We start from the raw sequence: 25222 nt of genomic DNA, 5'->3' as shown, positions 1-25222 counted from the left end.
CACCAGTTGACAGATGATGCAATACTATAAGGCAATTGCATGGAGTCGACCACACAGTATGCAGCATTATATCAGAAAAAAAAGTAGAGGTAATTAATGAAAATGTTTGAATAGAAGGAGGGGTTTGCAGTGAGATCAGAGTTTTCTGTCGGTTTTGAGTGATTTTGCAATTGAATGGATGGGGTCAGCAATGACAGGACACCAAATGCCTTGCAGCAAGCCGTAAAATCTTGCACGTTGTCCAGCGTGGGGGGACCATTAAAGCCCCCAGAGAGTGACGAGGCAGAGGGACGTGTCTGTGGCCATGTCCGCGAAGCCCCCATTCAAAGCTTTGGTATATTATTACCCCCGGAAATGGGTAATTACAACAGGACATCTCCTGGACTGAGCCCAAAGCCGGCTTCACTGCGCGCGCGGGGTACAGAGAGGCATCACTTACTACAGAGTTCAGATTGAGACCAGAGCCCTTTGACTCAATGGCGACCTTCATTTGAGCAGCCTTTTCTTAAAAAGTTGGTTTTATTCTCCCACTGCAATGCACGGATGCGTTCTCATGTCAAATCAGAGGCGCCGGTTTTGCTCACAGCGGACCCGCGCTGCGTGCGTAATTTGCGCTCATTACTAGTTTCCCCCAAAGTTGTGTAAGAAGTTCGGGAAGGACAAAACCCGTTATGAATAGACAACGTTGTTCCAAAAGAGAGGAGCTCGTTTGTGTCAGCACAGAAAAAAAGGAACTGCTTCACCTCTGAAATCGATTAAATCTCTCAATTGACGCTGTGTGGACGTATTCTCATTTCAACTGGTGAAAACAAACATAATTAAACTCTCAGTCTCAGTTGTTACTGTAAACTGGTAGTGCAGGGTAACGTAGTTTTGTGTAGCACCCGGGTGAGAAAAGGGGGGTCCTTGATTGCAACATCAAACACTGGTGTCGTCACTCGCCAGCGATACTTACAAGCACTGCCTGTTCCAAAATAAATATTGACGTGAGTGTTGTATTCAAATGAGCTGTCTGACCAGACATATGCAGGCCAATCAGAGCCCTTCGTATCATCACACCTTCTTTTCAGAAATCATTCATAACGCCGATGCGTCAAACACTCACAGAGGACCCGGCTATAAATACGGCTGCACGCAACGCACAGTTAGACATTTTCCCAAAATCAAACGAAAGACACAACTGAGCAAGAACCGTGGGAATCCGGCTTCTTTACCTTTGATTCATTTATCTATCTTGCTCTATATTTTTATATTCTATATTTAGTATCCAGCTCACTGTGTTGACCATGGGAGGATTATATTTGAAGCACGTCGTGGTGGCAGCGGTGTGCTCCGTGCTGGCCACAGGGACGCTGGGGTCCCCGGTGGGGCCAGAGCCGATTCGATGCGCCCCGTGTTCTCCGGAGAAGCTGAGCCAGTGTCCAGTGGTGGCGCCCGGATGCGCCGAGGTGTTGCGGGAACCCGGCTGTGGATGCTGCCTCGCCTGCGCCCTGAAGGCTGAGGAGCTGTGCGGGATCTACACGGCGCCGTGCGGCTCCGGACTGAGGTGCACCCCGAGACCCGGCGACCCCCGGCCTCTGCACTCCCTCACCAGGGGACAAGCCGTGTGCACGGAGAGCACTGAGCAGGAGCCGACCCCCGAGCCCCAGACACAAGGTAGGCCTATAAGATCCACATGTATACATCTGTAAACCACCACATCCAGCAAAATCCTCATTCTTACAACCCCCAAAACACTTGACCGGTCTAATTACAGTTACATCCAGTCAGTCCCGCTTCATTCATTCAATTTCCTTCCCCAGATCAGGGAGAGCCAGAGGCTGAGATGGAGAACACAGCCATCGTCTCGGACCTCGGCTCCAGCCACTACCTCCCCGGCCACAGTAAGCCCTTCGACCCGAGGGCTGCTGCCGACGCTCAGGAGAGCATGAAAGCCAAACTTGTCGCCATCCGCAAGAAACTGGTGGAACAGGTGAGACCCAAACAGTGTACCAGTATCATTGTGTGGATTCTGTGAAATCCTTCTGTGTGCAATATGTTGCTAAAAGTTTTTGGGGAGGTCTGGGGAGGGTGGGGGGTAGGACTCGTGCACCACAAGGGGGAGCTCGTGTGCTGTTTGAGTAGATGATGGAGACCGAGAGAATGGGGGATGCTTGTTATTACAAGTTTTATATTGATGTCAGCCCACGTGTTTGCTGATAATAAAGCAGAGTTCTTTATTATTTATGTGTGTTGGCACAGAGCTCAGTTAACCCTTTCCTTCCTCTTTACAGGGGCCCTGTCATGTTGAGCTGCAGAGAGCCTTGGATAAAATTGCCAAATCCCAGCAGAAATTAGGAGACAAATTAACCAGATTCTACCTCCCCAACTGTGACAAACACGGGCTTTACAAACCCAAACAGGTTGGTACATTCAGCAAAATGTGCTCTGAGCGTGTATGACTCCACTCAGCGTGAAATAATCTTACCAAGTTGTGTGTGTGTGTGTGAGAGCTAAGATTATGTCAACCAGTTTTATAAATGATTCTATGTGTGAGTGTGTGTTGCAGGTAGGGATTTGTTCAGCACCTCCACAATGTATGTTTTATTGGAGTGTGATGTCACCCAGTTAGTGCTGCATGTGTGTGTACATGTGTGTAAGACATATAGGCAGTTGAATAAGAGCATTTTGTGTTTCTCTTGCAGTGTGAATCCTCTCTAGACGGACAGAGGGGTCAATGCTGGTGTGTGAACTCCTGGAACGGCAAGAAGATTTTAGGTTCTACTGACCTGCCTGCAGACGCCGAGTGCCCTTAAAGAGATCCACCACTGATGCAGATCTAAAAAAAAAAAAACATAAAAGAAGAAGCAAGCCACTGATTTTTTTCCTTTTTTGAAAGCTGTTTATTTATTGATCTTGTCCATGGTGGTGTTTAATTCAGGTACACTGTCATTGCGGGGTTTTTGGGTTCAAGCCACCCGGAACCCCTCCCTCCCTCCTCTACACCCGTCCCAAAGAGAAAAAAAAAATCTATTTTTGTTTTTCTGTAAAAGAAGATTTTAATATTGATGCATTTACTTCTACTCTTCAGCCTTATTTATTTCAACTTTATTTCATTTTATTTGTAATTATTTTATGAGTATTTATATAATTTTGTTTGCCTTATTGTTATTATAATATTATTTTTATGGGTGTATAAAGTGTATATATGTATCTTGGCCCTGAGTAACTCCACTGCTGAGTTGAGCTCGCTCTACCCTTAAAGGAGTTGTCTGGAGGTTTGGTTTATGAAAAACCAAGCAAGAACAAAAGCACTGAGTGACCAAATGTCATTTAGAAGTATTTCTAAATGTTGTTTTTATGATTCTTTTTCACATTGTTGCCATTGTTATGGACTCTTTTTGTTAATGTCTTTTATTTTCTGATGTGACACATGATTAGCTCTTGTCAGTGAATGCAAAACTCTCAGTCCAGAATCCTTAAACAGTACTCAGAAAACATTTCCCATGGTTCCATGGGGTTGCAGTTAGCATGACAGACGGTGCTTCCCTGCGCCGCCTCTCAGACGGGTATTTCTACATTTACCTACCTCCAATATTTATGTGTCTGCCGTCAGTTGTGTTGATGTAAATGTAAAAAAAAAAGACTTGCTAATTATCTTTATATGTTGCTGTTCTCTCTGACCAAGAACACATGACCACAAAGAGCAAGTCTCACAGTGAACCACAATGTGCGACGCCTCTGCTCTATCTACATGCTGCTGTTGGAGAGAGAATAATTGTTTATGTGAGTCTATTCCAAAGTGACTAACTGCTCACACATGTGTATGTACACTTTTGTAATTGAGATGTAATGTAAGAAGAAAAAAAGGTGATATATTTAATAAAAACATTAACCTCAGCTATGCGCTCCTGGCCTCTCTTTCACATCAGGAAAGTTTACTTTGTGCACAAACATCCATCAACATAGGTGGCAAAACATCAGCATCATAACAGTTTCATCAGGACATGATTATGAAAGTCTGTGTGTAGATGCACCCCTGCACCACATTTTCTATATTGGGTGTGTGCAGTGTTATCACTGTGATCTAAAGTGGAGGTCCTTGTCTAACTTTAGACAGTTCGCGGGGACATGCAGCTCTACGCTGCCTTTTGACCCGCTCTCTGTTTACATTGGTCGGGCACAGGAATTCGCCTCAACCTCTCGTGCCCACTGCCAGCCTGCATGGCACCACCAGATTTATTTTTATTCTTTACAAATTGAACCTTTGCTTTATCCTTATTGACACATTCCAAGACTGAGGGGAGCCTGATTGCATTCAAGGACTTTCAACAGCAGCAAATGTGTGTCCTGATAATCGGGCTATTAGCAATTAGCCTGTTCTTTCCCAGAGAGAAAAAAGTCACAAAAGAGACATAAACAAACATCGGAGACGATATCTTAAAATGTGTTCACTTTTTATTTAAAAAAAGACATTAAATACAAATTATATTTTGAATCAAAATAATTTCCTTTCTCAGAGTGTGTGTGTGTGTGTGTGATTACTAGTTTAGTATCATGAAAAGCTTACACAAAAAAAACTCTTTGAAGGATAAACTTGAAATGAAAAACAAAAATACATTTACCCGTGAACAGAGAGATTCTTAACGTGACCAGCAGGGAAACAAAAAATGATGAAGAAATAAAAAGTGACATTACAGATGTGTGACCCTGGCTCTGCACTAACAGACTGCATGATGGCTGGGTGTGCATGGAGAGAATTGACTTACTGAGAAGTGAGAGGTTCACTGGCCTTAAGAAGCCGTGAACTAAGATGACCAGAGACCTGAGTGCCTGACTGAAACAGATTTCGCCCGAGGCTGAAACTCGCCTGCTGGGCACAGAGCTTACAAATGACCCTGCTGAGCAACAGAAGGAAAAGGTTCATTTAAAAATAAAACATTCATTAGTGATTATATTCCCCAAAATACACTGAATCAAATAGACTTTGCTGTGCAATCGGTGAGTCACTGAATTGTTCATAAGAAAACCTAGTTTGGATCAGCTTATAATTCTTTCTTAGATAAATAATTTTAATTTTTAAGTACTGTACATGATGTCTAGTCAGACACATAGCTGGTCAGGAAATAATAATAATAATAATAATAATAATATATGTGTATATATATATATACATATATATATATATATATATACATATAAAGACACACTTACAAATATTAGGGAGGGAATAGCTTAAACATATTTTATGTATGTTCCTCCCCTACATCAAGTCTTGAATAGATGGGATATAGCACCAACTGGTTGGTTGTTAAGTTGCTGCTCTCTATTAAAGGAAGTGTACAACCGATTTCATGCTACCAAGCTACTGGGCAAGCATTCTTTGTCGGCACTCTCTCCACTTTTCAAGTCTTTACACAGGATGTGGGAGAGCATCGGTCAGGAAGCTCCTCGGGGAGGACCCCGCCTCCTCCCTCAGACCCCCTTCCACTTGTGTGAATGCATATTTGGTGCTGTGTCCACCTTGTGGAGATTTGTTGGCATACGATCATACAAGCATTTTTCAAAGAAACAAAAACAACAACAACACAAAAAGAAAAATAGTTGCATTGAATGGAAAATGTCTGAGGGGTGTTCGCTAAGTTTGCTGTCAGAAGTCCTGGTGTAGCTTTTCCCCCATTCTTTCTTTTTTTCTCCCTCCTCCCTGGGTTATTATTGTTTTCTTACAGTATCACACATTTCATCTGACATTACCTCGAGGGAAAGGTATGCAGATACAGATAGGTCCAATTGTCTTTAACTGCATGCATTGACGAGTAACGGCGCAGCTAAAGTGCTTTAAGTGCTTGTGCTTGAAGCGTAGGGGCAGCTGGCACCTGCGGCTGGGCGGGCCGGTCACACCGGGCTCGTCCCGTTCAAACAAGCCTACACCAGGTTGCACCACTGACAGGAAGAGGACCGGAGGTAGGGCAGGGACTAACAGCTCGGGTTAGTGGGTTGGAGACGGGATCAGGCACACATGCAAGGAAAAAAATGTTACATAGGGGGTAAAGACATGTAGGATCGGAGGACGTCAGCACCGGAGCTGCATGACGGACATGGGAAAAGGACGTGCATGAGGACACAGCAGGTTAGAGCTACATTAGAATAGGGACATTGACAGTAAGTGGTGGGAAAGAGACAGAAGACTATTTAACTAAACTGATCTCTAAGAAAAAATCTATCCTTTGAGTTTTAAATATCGACAGCAGTTACAATGGATTCCAGTAAAACAAAGGTATCACAATGTCCATGGAAACTTCTCAAGCCACTGCAGAAGTATAATCCACCGCTCCACTGTCCGTTTATATGATTATGATGATCCATACTTTCATACTGTTGCCGAAAATGGCTAAGCAGTTAGCTTTTTTTAGCTGTTTGTCACTTGCAACTACACATGCTTCCACAGTAAAATTGAACAGCTAACCGTGCTAGCAACAATGAAAGCTGTGCCTCTTATAGTCAGGCTGAATTGACATATATTATATTCGCTATATTATTCAGTCTGATCTGTTCATGTTAGCTGCTATTTGAGGTTATTTTGCACTAACCAATGAGTAGCAACGGACGTATCTGCAGCATCAACGCGCTTCATTTAGTTGACACGGAAGATGAGCGAGTGGTTTCAGAAGTTTCGATTGATGTTTTAATGCAGGATTAACCTTTAAAACTATTGTAGCTGTTGTGAATCCAAGCTAACTGCAGCTTCTGTCCTCCACAAAGGTGTAAGAAATATATTTTTCAGAGCCACATTTCAATCCTGCGGGGGACGAGTATTTGATACTCAAAAGGTAGATTTTCAGTGAAGATTTCCTTTATTGGAGGACTACAGGCGGTGAAAGGGAGGGAAGGCATGGGAAGGTCTGTTTTTAAGGCACTGTAACTGCTTGGCAGCAAGGAGGGCCCTTGGTGCAGGATGAGAAGCCAAAGCCCTGCCATCCCATAATCTTTCACTTCAAAATGGACCCTGAGCCAGAGAGCGGTTTTTTTTTCTGCATTGTTTAATGGAGCAGGGGGGCTGGGCAGTCTGACATCTCTAAACTGAGCTTAGTGACACACGGTATTTACACAAATAAAACACTTTTGGGAAAGCACACACTCACATGCCATCTTGCACAGACATGCAGCTGTGCACATGTATGTTATGCAGGTGATCACACATTAAGACACACACTGACTCACGCTCACAGACAATGGAAACGGTGGTGGTGCGGTTTTTCGGGTCACAGTCACAAACAAGTCTTCTTTAAAGTGAGTGGAAAAGTCCCTCCTTCCTCTCTCTCTCTCTCTCTAAAAGAATAGTGCAGACGGTAGGATTCTCTCTTTCTTCCCCTACTCTCTCAGCTTTCAACTTGTTTTGTTTTGTTTGTTTAAAGAAAAGTAAAGGTTCCCTAAGCACAGGACAGATAGCTGTGATGGACAGGAGGGTTGTGCTCCACCCTTTCCCCCTCCCCCCATCTCTGGCAGAAATAGGACCTGAAATCAAAGGTCCCGAGCCCCTTCAAATGTTTACATAAAACTACATGCAAGAGCAAAGTCGGCTCCTTCTCCCCCTCCCCACCTATTCTCTGTCTTCATCCCTCCGTCCACTTGTCCTCCCTCCGTGCTCTCATTTGCTCTCCAGGTTGTAGCACTGTGTCTCGCCCCGCTCCCTGCCGTCGTAGCCGGGAAGAGGCTGACCGTATTTGTCCACGCACCAGCAGTAGCCCCGCCTCCTGCCTTTGGATGGACGGCACTGCAAAAAGAGGTTGGGAAAAATAATTAGTATACTGCTTGTTTGCTTCTTATAAACACTTTGCAAAGGATAACGTGTGCAGCCTTCGACAAAAAGGTTTGCACAGACAGGTGGCACCAGCATGGGCAAACATCACTCGACTAGCTCTAACTTTTATCTTTAGTTTAGAGAGCGCTGGAAAGAAAAGACTGGAAAGTAGCGGAGGATTTATCACTTTGAGACACATTGTGAAAACAGTTTAGCGTTTCCAAGGTGAGGAATTACCCTGACGCAGCTTTATCAAGGCAACCTTTAACGTGGTACGAGTGTGTATTATATAAGAGTCTATCTCTCTCTGTTGGCTTTTAGGTTTTGGATGCTTGTCCGGGGGCCAAGTCATACCTCAGCAGAACTGTAATAAAACAAACATCTCATCGATCATGGAGAGGAATGCCCTGCTGTCTGGAGCTCCCTTCCAGTTTTATGTGCAGAAAATATCGGAGAGAAATACTGCAGATAATGCAGCTGCTCGCATTGTGAAAGACGATAATAAATGTATCAAGACTCAGAGCGATAGAGCCTCGCTCAGGCATCCACGTGCAACCAGCGCACCGTTTTGTCCATTCTATGAGCTGTTTATTTATCAGGCCTATGTGCTCCTGACCCGTGGGGGTAAACGATGAAAAAGCAGATTCTTTTCGATAGAGAGGCGCAGGGAATGAGGAACGCATTGAGTGAGTGAGAGTAAAGGAGTGTGAAGGTAAACATGGAGTTGCTAAAATATTTGCCAAGGCCAGTTGGAGGGCTGCAAGGAAACCAGCGCTGCTATTCCGGGAAACTGGCAGACGCTCAAAATCATCTGGTGCTGATTATGGGTTGCGCGTGCACGAGCGCGGGGGTGCATGTGTGCGCGTAAACACACATCACCAAACATGTAGGCGCACACAAACAAGAGGTGTATCTACTGTATGTATACATACCTCCCAGGTACACATGTATACACATACTCAGTAATATCAGATGTCCCACAGGGGGCAGTCCATAAGTATGTATACAGTATATATATACTGTTCGGTATATTTGGCGCTGTACAACAGAACACTGGATTTAAATTTAAACAATGTCTCTGAGGTTTAACTGCTTACTTTGAGCATGAAAGGACCGAACCAGTGGTTTTGCATTTTCTTTTTTGCCCATTTTTTGCCCATTTGCTACAAACCGCTTGCCTTACCAATCAATTAGCAGACTCCTGAAACTTACTTGAGTTCTACAATCCATAAAACTGAACATTCACACTCTACATTCGTCTTCACAACGTTACACTATTGCTGTGAGTAAATGTAGTGCAGCCTTCTTAAATGAACCTTAACTTAATATAGCGTACCATGCGATGAAAATCTAACACTGACAAGAACTAATCCATACTTGATGTTCAATGTGATGGATCAGTTCAAGCTAGTTTCATGAGAGGACTTCATTTTCATATCCGACAGAAATTAAGGAAAATCAATGGCTGCCATTGACGGCGGGAAAAATACATTAAGAAAAATCTGTAAACATGATTTTCAAGGAATGATCTAAAACCTGCAAACACACTTTTATGCATTGTCCTATTTAAATGAGTTCAAATCCATATCGAGACTATCGAGTCGGTTGTTAACAAACAATATTGGTCCTTTGTTGAAGCTTAAAACACCCTGTATTCACGTTGTCCTGTAAAGCAACCCCTTGTGGATGTGCGACTGATTACAGTTCTCTCTCATTACATTGGATGGCCAAGACATGATGAGTTGAGAAGTAAAGGTGTTAGAAAAGTTGCTTTTTTGAAGAGCTGATGCACATTGACACTGGTAAATAGGACAGTGGTTTATAACGATATGCAGCAACTTGTGGTGACGTGTCAAGACGCATCTAGTGTGTTGGCTAACATTGATAACTATGATGACTTCAACATTGGAGACTGAAATTTGTGTTAAATCTTCTACCAACAGTCAACATCGGTTTCTATTCACGTCCTTTCAAAGAGTTGCACAAGAAGATCGTTACTACGTTCATGTTTGTACGCTCAATAAACGTGCTTACTTAAAGCCGTAGCCGTAGCGGTTTCTTGGCACACAAACAGAGCAGTAACTTCCCTGAGTATCGTCGTCGTCAGTCTTCACTGCACCGTACACCCAAGATGTTACATCTTGGGTGTATTGTTAAGATTAGTAGCACTTTTTGCCTGCAGAAGATGGCGAAAAAAGGACTATAATATCATTCGTCCAAAACAAGTATAGGCCTGGATTACTGCAACTCATTGTTATCAGGTTGTCTCAAAAAGTCGCTTAAGACTCTTCAGTTGATCCAAAATGCAGCGGCACGTGTATTGACAAGAACAAGGAAACTGGATCATATTATTCCTGTATTAGCTGCTCTGTACTGGCTCCCGGTAAAATACAGAATAGAATTCAAAATCCTTCTCCTGACTTACAAAGCAATTAATGGTCAGGCTCCAGCATATCTTAAAGATCTCATAGTACCTTATAAACCAACTAGAGCATTACGCTCCCAGACTGCAGGGTTACTTGTGGTTCCTAGAGTCTCTAAGAGTACAATGGGAGCCAGAGCCTTCAGCTATCAAGCTCCTCTCCAGTGGAACCAGCTTCCAGTTTGTGTTCGTGAGGCAGACACACTCTCCACATTTAAGAGTAGGCTAAAGACTTTCCTTTTTGATAAAGCTTATAGTTAGGGCTGGCTCAGGCTTGCCTTGGATCAGCCCTTAGTTATGCTGCTATAGGCTTAGACTGCCGGGGCACACCTCCCTGCTCTCCTCCTTCTCTTCCTCTCTCCTCCCCTCCCTCTCTCTTCTTCTCCCTCTCTATCTGTATGCATTTATGTAAATGTATGTTACTAACTCATCATTTAGTTTCTATGTCTCTCATGTGGCAGGTTGCCTCTCATAAAGTTTACGTCAGGATCATGAATCGTGGCTGCGCCTGCTGACCTGGTCCTGCTGGACACCGGGAAGCCTTTTTTTGACATTTTCCTGGATTCATCCAAACTTTTTCTTTTTCAACACAACATAATTTCTGTCAAATGTTGTATTTGTACTATGTTGATTATCCTGTACACACGACATCTATTGCACGTCTGTCCGTCCTGGGAGAGGGATCCTCCTCAGTTGCTCTCCCTGAGGTTTCTTCCATTTTTCCCCCTTTAATTATGGAGTTTCTTTTAGGAAGTTTTTCCTTGTGCGATACGAGGGTCTAAGGACAGAGGGTGTTGTATCCTGTACAGTCTGTAAAGCACACTGAGACAAATGTATAATTTGTGATATTGGGCTATATAAATACATTTGATTTTATTTTATTTGATGTAAACAGCATCCAATTAATTCAAAATCACAACTTTCATTTCAAAGTAACTTACTTTCATTTAAGTTCCAACACTCAGGAGTGCCAAGTCCCAACTAAACTCCTAATACGTATGGATTGCATTGTAATGACACAGAGGCCGACAGAGTGTGACCAGGTGTCTGTTTCCTGCACAGTCAACATCCACATGCAGCCTGAGTGCATGATCAAAGGCAGCTCTATAGAGACAGAGGCCTATTAAAATAGCTCGCCAACAACTACTGCAGCAGTCTGGGGGCAAGTACGCAGACCAACACGCCCCATTCTCACACACTAACATCAATCGAGAGATTTTTTTTGGTTTTCCTCCTCCTCTTCTTCTTCTGTCTTACTCTGTTTCCTGTCTCTCTCTCCTCTCCTCCCTCGATTCCCCCTCACAGTGACATCGACTAAGTCTGCGGCCAGTTTCTATTTTAGCCCTGACCCAGTGGACGAGACTGCGGAGAGGAGCTTAACATTGTGTTCCTCGGCTCTGGTAATGATGATGGAGTCCTGTATGTGCCTGGTTTGTGTGTGTGTGTGTATGGCAGGGTTGAAAAGCCAAAGGAGAGGCAGAAAGGAGAGGAAGAGCAAAATGTGTGCATTCCTCTGTTGCTTGGCTACCTTCGAATTTCCGCTCAGTCTCTCTTTCATCTGTGAACTATTAGCAGTCATCTCAAGCAATCCTTTCTTTACTGCTTCAATGTGCACACACACGCACACGCACACACACACACACACACACACACACACACACACACACACACACACACACACACACACACTGGAGGAGAATGCCAAAGACAGCAGAACGCCTGCTTGGGGTCTGGTTGTCACTTTACAGCTACCTAAGACAGATAGAAGATTTTCTGTTTTTTACACAACTTTTTGTTGCAAACATTATTGTTGTACTGGTTTCTAAAATACATACTAGGCTCGAAAGGTGGCGCTGATAAGTTTGAAGCTTGCTTTGATTCATAACGCTGACAATGGATTCCAACAGTGATCCAATTTAATAGTAAAAAATATATATAAAACAACTAAACTTTAAAAATAACAATCATGCAGCATATTTCACTCCCCCTTTGTTTATGTGTTTATTCAGTGTGCAGTTTTTTAAAGTTTCTATGGACAGTTTGATACTGTTTTTCTTTTTGCTATAAAACTTGGTTTTGGAATCTGCTGCAACCATTTTGAATCCAAGCAGACTTGGTGTCCTCCGTGAAGAACCAAGCTGCAAACCTTTCTGAGCACCTTCCAAGCACAGCAAGGTGAGTAGTGATACTCAAAACAAAGTTTATGAGAGGGATAGTTTACTTATCTTAGCACTCTGAACCACAGAGTCTAAACCTCAGCTCAGCGGTCAGCTCAGGCTTGTGCCCCATATTCTCATCTTTACAGCCCCAACACTGGCCCTGCGTGGTCCGCATGGCCGTCACTAAAAAAAAACATTTCATCCCCCCTGCACATTCATAATGCTACCTTTATGGGGTGTGTGTGCGGGTGTGTTGTGCATATGAATGCGTGCTCTTGTGATGCCGGCCTTTATAGCTAATAGCAGCGCCGCTGGGCTTCACGGACATTAAAAAGAGCCTGGTCTGACCACAGGATAAACACAAGCGCATAACATGCAATGTGTGTGTGTGTGTGTGTGTGTGTGTGTGTGTGTGTGTGTGTGTGTGTGTGTGTATAGGGGCGCACGCATATATGTATTTGTGTAAAAAATGGAGCATCTGTGTGTGTTTGCAAGTGCATTGGGAGTAGCTGGAGGTTATTGCTTTTTCTAAAAATATATATATATAGTTTAATGAGAGTCCCAGTGAATTTAACTCCAGAATAAAGTGTTTGTTTTAGAAGAATGGAGCCAAACAAAATAGGAGCCTAAAGAATCAATATATTTTTAAAAGGGACATATTTAGTCAATTCTCTCTTAAGAGAAAATTAATCAATGGCAAATCTGATTACCACCTAAGTCATTTATCAATTTAAACTACCAACTTTCAATAATTTGCATGTTAAAGCTTCTCTGATTTAAGATGCATTTGATACATACTACACTGGGTACCTGCATAAACGGACGTGTTCACACGGTTGTCCCGTTTAGTGAAAACCCCAGCGGACATTACTTTCCATGAACCCTCGCAGACAGAAAGGTCAGGTTTGATCTTCAATCAAATGATTGTAAGAAAAAAAAAGAATCAATAACGAGAGTGATCATTAGCTGAAGCTATTAACGAGTCACGATGGCGTATCAAATCTCAATACTTTCAATACACACTAAAATATGTTTGTAAAATCAGGAATTGAAAAAAAGGTTTATTAAAAACATGATATAATTTTGTTATCAGTACTAAAACCCAGGAGCCATATTGAAACTTGAATTGATAAATAATACTCTACATCAGGGGTTTTCAACGTTTTTCGGGCCAAGGACCCCCAAACTGGTGTAGCGTGGTGCAGGGACCCCCTACTGTATATATTATACACAAGAGGCTTGAGGAGGTCTGTGCGACAGGGGGGAATTTATTTTAGTTCACCCCTCTCCTTTCCTCCACTCTGTCTCTGACTGTAGGTGTGTGTCGCCGCCCTTCAAGAAGTACAGTGGAGGAGGGAATGTGAATGGCAAAGCAAAAAAAAGAAAATCTATCTACAAACAATTTCGCGACCCCCCTGCAGTACCTCCACGGACCCCCTGTTGAAGACCTATGCTCTACAAATTATGCAACAGCCATGGCAAAAAAAAAATAAGACTCAAGTGAGAAGGAAAGCGAGGTGGATTAGAAATCCAGGGAGGGAACAGCACGAGGGAAAGAGACAGAGTGAAAATAGCTGTCTGGGTCCCCGAAGGTTGGCCAGTTATTATAAAGCCATTGTGGTTGGTGTGTACGTTTCCACAGATCCTTCTGAGTCACGCTCAATAAGTCAGTCCTTATGGGCTGGCACTGACAGCACCCAGTAAGGGAGGAGGGATGAGGGTATGCAGGCACCTGGCTCACATCCTTAACCCACTGCCTCTTCCTCTTCCTACTCCTCCTCTCAACACACACTAAACTCTGAAAGAGACACAGAAGGACGCAGACACTGGCGTCCCATTCACAACCCTGTGCGGGGTGATTCCTGGTCAAACAAGGAAGGAAAAGCCAGGTGGGCGGAAGGGCAGGATGGACAGAATGATGGAGCGGGCAGGCAGAACAAAAGACGGGTGGATGACTGTAGGCAGGGCACAATGGGGGCAATGATGGGTGGGTGAAATGATGAATAAGAGAGGGAGCGAGCCTGAGAGTGACAGTGAGAGGGAGAGAGGAAAAGTGCGAGTGAGTGTGAGACTTTGAGGGGTGTAATGAGTGGGTCAGTGTTAGGCATGCATGGCCTGAACTGGGATACTGGGCCAATTCATATAACTGCTGCTAAAAATAGTTTTCTCTGTAGCCGAGGTAGGGCTAACACTGCTCAACCTTCTCCTACAGTGCTGGGGCACTCATATTACCAGCTACATATACACTGAACCACACACATACATGCTTGAGACTTTTTCGTTGTGATCTTAAAACAATATTCCACCCCTAATCAATCTTTCTAGTATCAAAACTCACCCACTGTAGTCTTAAAAAAGTGGTTGTTCAAAGTTGATACTTGTCCTCTATGTAGATTATGATGGATTCCAATAGTGATAAGGATTCTTATGGATGTACCATATCGGAACGTCCTCTGTTTCGGCAGATACATGCTTTAAAATGAAATATGGACATCGCCAGAAATTAACAATTCCTTCGATATGACAAAGTAACTATTTTTTGTACTAAGATTATCCTTTCATATCATATCGTAATATGTACTTTTAGCTCCTGAAACGGATAGCAGCTTGCTATTTGCAATGATTGCTGAGCGAGAGTCATGTGAGGAGGAGCCAAATCGTATTCCTTCAACACTACAAATTAATTACAGAGGTCAAATTTGCCCTGGTTGTGCCCATTTTCAGGATTGTTTCAGTGACAGCATCGTCCAAGCCTGTTAACCCTCTGAGAACCGCGGGATCCCCGGACGATGTTACTGTCGTTTACTCTGTAGCAGGCTCAGCAGTGTTGGAATTGCATACATTGGATATGACTGGAAACTCTTGTTGATTCAATGAGCCCAATTGTATTCATGTGTAATGATGTTAGACCCCATAGTAGCCATTTCATTGTAGTGAGACCATTTTTTAGAAACTTGACCTTGATAAAATTAGCTGTTGTGACCTCTTGGAAAATCACAGCCTCATGAAGCTTTACAATCACAAACGTAAGACTGAGGGCTTTCAGAGGATGTATGACTTTCCTAGTTCAACAATACTGGGGTTTATGAGCAGTTTCTACAACAGAAGTGCTCGCCATCCAATCGCTGAAGAGAAATCTCCAAATGTCAAAAGTTTTTGATGGCAAATCACAGCATGAGTTTTTCTATGGTGTATCTCAAGGTTTTGGGGTCTTAATGTGGTACTTTGGAGGGATTCCTTTCAATTTTTATGAATTCTATGAATTAAAAACAGTAAGACATAATATAGCACGGGAAGAGTCATCCCATACCTCGATCATAATGTTCTAAGCCCTTACATACTCTAAACTTTCAAATTTAAATAGGCGACTAACCAAAACACAATGCTTATTACAGATTTATGACTAGAATAACTGCATCTCAAAAAAAATCTTCCGGTTCCCAGCTTTCACATAATGTACAGCACTTCTATGAGGCATATACTGTTGACCTGCGATCTCCTCCTAAAGATTCCCAGTCCCCCTATAAAGGACAACAATGGGCCTATGTGGGTCTCTAAGGGTTAAAGTAGGATGAATGTTTCAGTTTTGTTCGAACATTTTACAGAAAATCACAACTGGAAGCCACAAATCTAATCTGATGACAGTTGCTTTTCAGTTTGTTTCTTAGGAACTCATGACCGTTTTCTGGATTTCGACCAAATGAACCTGTTTCTCGTGTTTGTCATCTCATCAAACATCATCTGTCTGGTGTTAGTACTGGCTGGAGGCCTTGCTTCAACATCTGTATTCATTCAAAGTAAAAGCAAGAAGTGGCTGTTGCTACTATCACCATGTGGAGTAAGGATTACAATAGTAATAGTAATGTAACTGAATTCCTCACTGTAACCTAAAAACAAGCAAGAAATGTTTCCCTTCTGCAGGTCTCCCCCAATGACTCTATGTTATTGTTTCTTATCTTATGTTATCTACTGGTATCTAATCCGTTATCAGTAAGGCACAAAAGGGACTTATGTATAGTCCTACAGATCCTTCCTTCCTGGAACTACTTGGTTAGTTTCCAGTTTAATTCCTGGTACTATTTGGTGGAAGAGGTCCACATGAAAGATGAAACTACCATCTCTAACCAGCCACCTTCCAACAGTTTGTGAGTATTTAATATAAAAATATTTCGGGTGGGGCATCATTTTAAGATACCGAGACATCTTGTGTATCATGTGTATGGTTATGCCCCTTTTTGTCCTTCACCCATCCACCCCCTCACTCCTCCCTCCCCCCCCCCCCTTCTTTTCACAGTATTGTCACTCTAGACGGTTCACATGGTCTCCTCTTTGCTGTGTTTCCGGTCATAAATCTCTGCAACACACCGTGAAGGCACATCCCCTCGGATGGATTTAACACAACACCCACCGGCCATCTGAGAAAAGGGCGACAAGGGCTGGCACACTACTGCACACACACTAAACACACACACACACACACACACACACACACACACACACACACACACACACACACACACACACACACACACACACACACCCTTTCCTGTAAGGTATTTGTTGATGAAATACAGGAAAATAACCAGGAAGAGTCTGATTTTAATAAAAGTAACAATGGAACATTACTTTGGAGACTTTAGGGAAAGTGTGAAGATGATTTTATTATGTGTGTGTGTGTGTGTGTGTGTGTGTGTGTGTGTGTGTGTGTGTGTGTGTGTGTGTGTGTGTGTGTGTGTGTGTGTGTGTGTGTTATGGCTCAAGTAGGTCTCTGAATCATGGCGCTTGTGGTGACTCATGCGTTTCTCAGAACATGCTCTATCTCGTGGAATCCCTCTGATAAAGCCCCCAACCTCAGGAAATAGGATGGTGGTATTTATTTGATCCTACCCTAAGGTCAGCACATCACCAATCAAAATTCTTCAAATGAATTGTAGCTTCCTTGTCCCCCCCCCCCCCGCAGCTTTACAAATGAACGGGGCCATGGGTGGCCCGAGTCTGCTGTACCACGGACAAGAAAAACTAAACCAGTGACAGCCTGTTTGTTTTTTTTACCTCACCAACAGCACCCCACACCTACACACCCTCACCAAAACTACCGCCATCAAACAAGCGCCATACATACACTCCCCTGCCGCCACATCTACCGTGCCACACACACTCCCAGACCACATTCTTACATCCCTACCCCCCACACTCTCCCACACCACACACCCACAAACACACCTGACCGACTTCATTTCCTGTGAGGCATGAGTCAGACGGCTGCAGTGCATTTACCGGAGAGTAATACATGGTTATTAGCCATTCTGATAATATAGTGTTGATGTGGCTGTCAAGGCAACCCGAGCTGCAAAAAAAAAAAGGGGGGATTGTGCATGTGTGGGTGGGTGGGATGAGTCGCTGAGGATTGTTTGGAAGTGTTCAGGCATGCGGTGGGTCTACTTCCATGTCCGCAGGTGTGTGTGTGTGTGTGTGTGTGTGTGTGTGTGTGTGTGTGTGTGTGTGTGTGTGTGTGTGTGTGTGTGTGTGTGCTTAAGTATTTGAGACAGTGTGTGAGTGAAAAAGAGAGATGAAACAGTAGGGAGAGTCATTTACCTGTTTTTTCTTGTAGAAGCCCTTTCTGTCACAGTTGGGTATACGGAAGCCTCTCGGGTTGAGCACGTTGCTGATTTTAAGACCACTCAGGATGCTCTCCATCTCCCTCCGACATGGCCCCTAGTAATATGGCAAACACACACCGGCGACGCCACTGTTACACACTCATCCTTACACAATCACAAACATGAAGAACATGAGGATTGTTCATGCAATTATTAGTTCATGGTGAACATCAGAGTCTATCAAAGTGAACCTCCTGAATCCTGAATGTCCAATTAACTTTCCCCTTAAGTAGTTTTAAAGTTAGAATAAAACATAATAATAATTAATAATAATAAAAGAATAAAATAATTTTCCCACACGGTTTGATAACCTATTTTTGGTATATCCCATCAAAATTAAATCATTTTTAATGTCTTGTACTTCTTTTTTAAGACCCCAAACCTTTTGGAAACTATTTGCAGCAACATTGAGTTGCAGTGATGATCCTATAGTTAGGTCTAGGTTGAAGTGGTTAAATCCCAAAATAATGTTTCAAATTTCTGAAATCGTGGTACCTTCTCTTGCAAAATGTTTGATAGCATATAACCAAAATGATGTTGTTTAAATTATAGTTGATAACTTAAAGGACCCTGTGGAGTGTTTGACCACAAATTGCTCAGCAGAGCAACGTTTTGTTGAGTGATTCCCCATTCTGTTTGTATGCGTTTCCTTCACATGCATGAGGCTGCATGCACACACCCTACCACAGGTTGACAGCGATATGCATTCTTGCCAACTACATCCATGTGCCATGGAGAGCAAGTAGTCAGTAGGGTTGAATTCCAATAAATTACATCAGCAGGTGATTTCACTCATGAGTTCTTCCTTTTTAACCGGCTGTGAAAAAGTTGCAGACTACTATCTTTCCATGGCATACCGTGCCAACAACTTCACAAAATCACTTTAAAAATAAATTTTTCCTCCAAAAGAACCAAAGTATTGCTACTTCTGGACAGTAATCCTACACACCAAGTCAAAGCTGTGTCATTTTTCAACAAATCACACAATAATGCTTGACACAACTTTATACCAGTTGTACAGTGTTTATTTACGTTTAGTATGATTAAATGCTACCTTTTGTCTTAGGTTTGCCTTTGTGTGTTAACATTATTGCAATCAGTTGATAAAACCTTTTAAAATATAAAAACTGCATAATCTTATACACACTTATACTCTGTTTTCAAGACATAATTTGCCTCACAGCCTTTATTAGCGCACATCATACTGTAGTAAATTCTGTAATTAGCACCATTATGTACTGAATCGGTTTGAACTGAATCGTGAGTTAACAAAAGATTAACACCCTTACTGGTCTTTCACAGAAGACATTTTGACTTGTCACCATAGAAAAAGCCCAGGTGTAAATATTTAAATGAATGATAACTGAGTTCCATTTAGCTGCTTTAATTTCGGGGTCCTGGTATTGTGCATGTTTGTTCACTGTCACTGGAACTCTTAACAGAACAGAACCATCGTTAGTGTGTTTAGCTACACCTGGGCTTTTCTTACTATATTATTACAAGTCGAAAAGGTTAATTGAAATAGTTTAATCTTGGAATACAAATAACTCTCACAAAGTGCAGTGTATGGATTATCATCAATTTATGTTAGTTCAAAAAGAACGGTGGTGTCTCTGTAGACACACATGCCACACAAACACGAGGCTGCACTCTAACAGCCAGCCGTTGTGAAAATGCCAGCCAAAACAAACTAGAACTTCTTTAGAAAGTGTATAGCTACAGAGTAGGCTAAAAGTTAGCCAACAAGCAAACTAGGTAGCAATTGAAGAAGCAATATAATTAGATAGCTGGCTGGCTTTGACTGAATTAGTATTTGGAGAATTACTGCGAGCAAACTACAAAGCAAGCAAATGATTTTCAGCCACTCAAGGACAATTTTAAATTTGTCAAGAGATAAATATTGCTACACGGTAGCTAGAGTGCTAATGTTAACTACCTAGCAAAAAATCTTCTTCTTTCAGCCTCTCAACGACTCTCTTCTATTTGCGTAACGTAAAATGTCAGTTTTCACATGACGAACTTTAACAATTCTCAATGTTACTTTGTCCAAAGTTAATTATTGGTACACAACCTCTAATAACATATTTAAAAAAAATAGAAAGCAGGTAATTTATTTTATTTCCCAGTCAGCAACGGTCTTTAGAAATCTCTACCACTACTATTACATACTTACATACTCGGTCTCCCTCTTGTTCTCCAGGGAGAAGTTGTGCATGTCCATGTTAGCTCCTCCTGACACAGATTCCACCTTGTAGCTCTGAGTCTTCCTGTTCTGATCTTTCTGGATCAGCTTGTTGTGGAGCGGAGGCCTGGTGTCCATCGACCCCCGACTGTGCCCACCTTTCACGGTCGCCACGCCAGGCAACACCGTCATCATCGCAGTCACATTGGTACAGCCTTCTTCTAATTGATTTCCAGCGTTATCTGAAGGGGTAAAGTCATCAGCTTTCAGATATTTTATTCTTATTGAACAATGCTGAAGTAAACATCCGATTGAATTTGGCAGCTGATTCGCTCTTTTGCACCACAAATAGTACTGAAAATGTGTTTTATATGAGTTTTACCTCTTTGTTCTACTTTGAGACTACATAAAACCAGGTCTAGATCAAAGCAACTATACTTACACTTGTCAAATCTAGACTAGATTAGACTCCAGAGACTGCTTAAATACTCGTATCTGTCCTATGTGAGCTGAATGCAGAAAAAGCAGTGGAATCAGCATTTTTAACAAAAAGAATAAAAGTTTTACAAATCTGAAACAGTGTTTTAAACAGTCTATGGAGTTTAAGTTTAAGTATAGTGGTTTTTAAGCTTGACCTGGTCTTATGTGGGCTTGATGCTGAAAAAGCAATACAATCGCCTTCTTTTTTTCATAGATAAAACAAAGGTTTTACAAATCCTAAAATGGGTTCTAAACAGCTGTAAGGCTTTTATTACAATATATTACAATAAAACTCTGTGATGCAAAAACGAGGACTAGGCTCCTAAATATCGTCATTAACTTTTCCCTCAGCAACAATTTTACTTTACTATTAGGATAAAACATTATTGTACGGCATTGTGAATGCCTGCTTTTCTTAATCCAACAGAGAAGTATTGACTGCCTAAGAGAGGCCTGTTTAAAAGAGACAAAATAAAGTTAGTCATTGCCTTGTGGGCTGTTTGGAGCCAGAGCTGAAGCCAAGTAATAAACAGAAACATGACGATTTCATATCCACAAATTTCCACATCATGCAGACCAAGGGTTAGAGTCACAGAGACAAAATGAGTGTAAACAAGACTTTTTAAGGACGCTGTGAGGAAGAAAATGTTGAGCATGTGTTCATATGTGTAGGGTGGGAGAATAGGGTATAGTGGGCTACAAGAGGAGGTTAGGGCAGTAAGAGTTAAAGTGGGAGATGAGGGAGCAGATATATTAATAGTCTGTGGTGCTGGCAAAGATTCCTGTCAAATCGTTAAAGACAGAGTGGGGACCATCTGACGGCTAGGAAGAGAGGAGGGGGCTCCAAACACTCCTCCCTAATATAGGAGAGGACCAAACTACCCGCCATGTGCCACCCGGTCGGCCACACCACCACAAGGCCTCAGTCAGAGGAGCTAACTGAGCTTAAAGACGTCCCAAAGAGGCAGAGGGACGATGGGAACACACATGCAGCGGCTAACACACACCCAAACACAATTTTATACCGTTAACTCAAAGCAGATTTTGTGTTTGAGAGCTGCGGTGAGGGCGGCGTACGGACATTTAGGGGTGTAGCTCGTGTGGGCAGGCAGGCTGGCAGCCCACCCTTTCTCTGTGACCACCTGATCAATTAGTGACGTGGTGGGGCTCCACAGTCTCCCAGGCTCTCCAGAATTTAGAATAACAACATGGATGTCAACAACAACATCAACTGAAACATGACGGCGTCAGAAACCAACAAATGCTTTTTAACCTGAAACATCCTTCACACGTTTTTTTGGAACTCTGCAAAAAAAATGTCCATAAACGTCCATAACCAAGGACACAAATATTGAGCCCTTTTTAAGATTCCTGCTAGCATAACTTTTTATTGTCAATATAAATTTTTATATAACCTTTCTAGGAAGTCTGGGGCGTTTTAGATAAACACATTACGCAATTTGTTTGTATAATGGCACAAGGGTAAACAGCACAAACTGCGGTGAGGAGAGCTTGTTAATGTCTGGGAGGAGAGGCTGCTCTGGAGCTGGGGACTGATGGTGGTGGAAACCACTGGTCTGCACTTACACACTCTCACCAACAGGGGCGCTTGGGATCATTTCCCACATTTCTCCAATAATAGAGATACTGTAAATAAGCATGCATTGATATCTGTCTTACTACGGTTATTTATTGTGTTCTGCTTGACAATCCTGAGAAGTGCTATAATATGCATCTTTTTGCTCTCACATTGGAAATAATTTTAGTTTTGTCTTACATGAGAGATTGCAAGAGAGAAATAAGTACATATAAAATGACACAGAAAGAGAGGAAGAGAAAAGAGAGAATATACAGTCTATGTGACAGGAAATGAAAAAGTAAGACTGTAAGTTCCTGCTGTGGATACCATGTTAGTAATCTAAGTTACTGTAGGTAATACACTGTGGTGTGTGTGTGTGTGTGTGTGTGTATGTGTGTGTGAGTGTGTGTGTGTGTGTGTGTGTGTGTGTGTGTGTATGTGTGTGTGTGTGTGTGCGCACTGGTGGATGCATAAGCATTTGTGTGTGTGTATGACAATGTACTGCTGAGTGCTTGCACACTGCATGCTACTGTGGCCAAACCAAATAACCAGGAAGAAGAAAACACACACAGAGGCTCCTGGAGGCCTGACGTCAGCAGTGCCTAAAGACACAACAGTGTGTATTCACATGTAGGTGGCATGTGTGCCGTTTCACCAGTGTGAGCAGCATGCATAAACACAAAATACCATGCAGATATAAGGTCTCTCAATGTTAGCAGAGATACTAACATGCAATAAGGAAATATGCAGTTCTCAATGATAAAGACTTGTGTGAGTGTGTGTGTTGGTTGTTTATAGGGAATTCAGTTTGCCACACACCCAATATGTTTTGGCCAACATCCTGGACCAGGAAAGCAGTAGCAGATTTTTGCATGCTGTTTTCAAAAATCCATGAGCTTTCCCTGAAGGAAAATAAGGACATTACAGAAGACAAGGACATGATCTGCACTCAGCCTCAGCTAAATACTGTATACTTACAGTATGTATGTATGTGGCATTCCATAACTATTGGTTGAGAGAGCCAGGGTGTGTGTGTGTGTGTGTGTGTGTGTGTGTGTGTGTGTGTGTGTGTGTGTGTGTGTGTGTGTGTGTGTGTGTGTGCGTGTGTGTGTGTGTGTGTCAGGGAGAAAGAGAAAAGAAGTAATGTTATCTTTTCGGTAAAACAAACAATCTGCAAACCCCAGACGACACTCTTTTAATTACTCAATTTTATTTTTCATTTTACGCATGATAGTCCAAGTCTGTGCACATATGGGAAAAAAAGTGTCCGCCTGGTGGGAAAGCATCGATTAATTGCTGCGTAAACCTCCAATCCATAGCTGGTGTTTTCCACTCAAACTTTCAGGAGCCTATGGGATTTTAACCCACGCGAACACATCACTGTGCAATGTCAAGCCTCCCTTCTAAAACCTAACGACTAAAACCTGCAAAACATCCCGCAGAATACATTTTGCGCATGTTTGTGCCTTATATCTTCAGTAGGTCAGTCTTTATCACATCCACTATCAGTAGCCTACTACGCACTTATTTTATCACATGCGCAGGGAACTCCGCACAGAGTCACATCTCATGTATAGAGCGCCTGTCAAAGCCGCTAAATAAGAACGCACGCACAAAAAAAGATTATCTACACATTATAAAAAGCAGTCTTACCTTGTTTTTGCACAGGTATGAGAATGCTGTTCAGTTTTTTGGACGCTGCGTTGGAGCACAGTCCCCGTCCCTCCAGCAGAGCTTGCAGGGGTCGGCTCTCCCCCAGCTGAGGCTGGCAGGTCAAGCCGGAGCCACAGCGCGCCGTGTACACTCCACACGCCAGTCCCTCACCGAGGGCGCACGTCATGCAGCAGCCACAGCCGGGCTCCTTCACCCGCTCCGTGCAGTCCTTCGACAGCGGCTTGCACTGCAGGAGCGCCCCGGCGTCGCACGGCTCGCATCGGACCACCGGCCCCACGGTGCCGGCAAGCCGGGTGAACGCAGCTAGTGCAGCGGCGAGACAAAGCACACAGAGACCGGGCATTCTGCCGATTAAGCTGGTCACAAAGGGACAGTATGTGAGTTGTCACGTAGGCTTAAGGGGACTCTCTGTGACACAGCGATCCGGCTAGCCTTCTCCATCTGTATTTTCTTTTACGCACACTTCTCGTTTTATACAGACGGAAAAAAGAGCCAACAAGTCACACCCTCCTCCGTATGAATAATGTAAACGGAGAGCCCCGATATGAGGGTCCGCTACATCCAGTCTGAGGAGAGAGAGAGAGAGAGAGAGAGAGAGAGAGAGAGAGAGAGAGAGAGAGAGAGACAGAGAGACAGAGAGAGAGAGAGAGAGAGAGAGAGAGAGAGAGAGAGAGAGAGAGAGAGAGAGAGAGAGAGAGAGAGAGAGAGAGAGAGAGAGAGAGAGAGAGAGAGACAGACAGAGAGACAGAGAGAGAGAAAGCTGTTTATATGTTCAACACTTAATCCCTTATAATAATTTACTGAGGACTGTTCATCTTTCATGCTCACCCTGTTCTGACAAAAAAAAAGCAAAGGTGTTAATCTCCATCTGGAGGTTCTTGTCAAAAGACAGTCAAGTGATGTGAGCTGCAGATAACATGAAGGCTAGCATTAGTTGTTTACATTTCTCTCTTTACTTTTTCAGTAATATTAATATTTTTCATGTTACAGATAAAATGCACAGATGCAGATTTCCACAAGGACAGAAATATGCTGCACCAAGGAAGATTTCTTCTGTGTTGACTGTTCCCTAACCTATGGAGGTTTCCACACCACTGGCCACATCCCCTGCTGGCATCAAAGGTATGTGAGTGAATGCCATTGGTAGTACCCCCCACATGCAATACTGATAAAACATTCCTCTGGGCAGGTGTGTAGGTGGCCTCCATATTAACCCACTAAAACAATAATTTCTTTGCATATACCTTGTGTGACCACATGCTCAGTTGTGGAGGCAGCCAAAGAGG

The 25222-nt window shown here is 42.9% G+C and overlaps 2 protein-coding genes across 2 annotated transcripts; one reads left to right on the top strand and one right to left on the bottom strand.

Annotated features, from left to right (window-relative positions):
• Nucleotides 1-1117: 1117 nt before the first annotated feature.
• Nucleotides 1118-3879, top strand: igfbp1a (insulin-like growth factor binding protein 1a). Its single transcript, XM_029430432.1, has 4 exons — nucleotides 1118-1656; nucleotides 1803-1972; nucleotides 2274-2402; nucleotides 2685-3879. Exons 1-4 carry the CDS (start codon nucleotides 1287-1289, stop codon nucleotides 2793-2795), a joined length of 780 nt encoding a protein of 259 aa, XP_029286292.1. The 5' UTR covers nucleotides 1118-1286; the 3' UTR covers nucleotides 2796-3879.
• A 531-nt stretch (nucleotides 3880-4410) lies between these two features.
• igfbp3 (insulin-like growth factor binding protein 3) lies at nucleotides 4411-24394 on the bottom strand. Its single transcript, XM_029430208.1, has 4 exons — nucleotides 23916-24394; nucleotides 20195-20445; nucleotides 17957-18076; nucleotides 4411-7753 (listed from the first exon to the last, which is right to left on the bottom strand). Exons 1-4 carry the CDS (start codon nucleotides 24277-24279, stop codon nucleotides 7628-7630), a joined length of 861 nt encoding a protein of 286 aa, XP_029286068.1. The 5' UTR covers nucleotides 24280-24394; the 3' UTR covers nucleotides 4411-7627.
• Nucleotides 24395-25222: the final 828 nt, after the last annotated feature.

This window comes from Cottoperca gobio, chromosome 4 (assembly GCF_900634415.1).
Source record: "Cottoperca gobio chromosome 4, fCotGob3.1, whole genome shotgun sequence".
NCBI classification, from domain to species: domain Eukaryota; kingdom Metazoa; phylum Chordata; class Actinopteri; order Perciformes; family Bovichtidae; genus Cottoperca; species Cottoperca gobio.
This window is presented reverse-complemented; position numbering and strand designations above follow the sequence as displayed.

Excerpts from the sequence above, each read along its gene's own strand:
- igfbp1a (XM_029430432.1), top strand. The coding sequence starts at position 1,287 with ATGGGAGGATTATATTTGAAGCACGTCGTGGTGGCAGCGGTGTGCTCC. Across the intron at positions 1,973-2,273 it reads GCAAGAAACTGGTGGAACAG|GGGCCCTGTCATGTTGAGCT; the intron begins GTGAGACCCAAA and ends TCCTCTTTACAG. Across the intron at positions 2,403-2,684 it reads GGCTTTACAAACCCAAACAG|TGTGAATCCTCTCTAGACGG; the intron begins GTTGGTACATTC and ends TTTCTCTTGCAG.
- igfbp3 (XM_029430208.1), bottom strand. The coding sequence starts at position 24,279 with ATGCCCGGTCTCTGTGTGCTTTGTCTCGCCGCTGCACTAGCTGCGTTC. Across the intron at positions 20,446-23,915 it reads CATACCTGTGCAAAAACAAG|ATAACGCTGGAAATCAATTA; the intron begins GTAAGACTGCTT and ends TTACCCCTTCAG. Across the intron at positions 7,754-17,956 it reads GCTTCTACAAGAAAAAACAG|TGCCGTCCATCCAAAGGCAG; the intron begins GTAAATGACTCT and ends CTCTTTTTGCAG.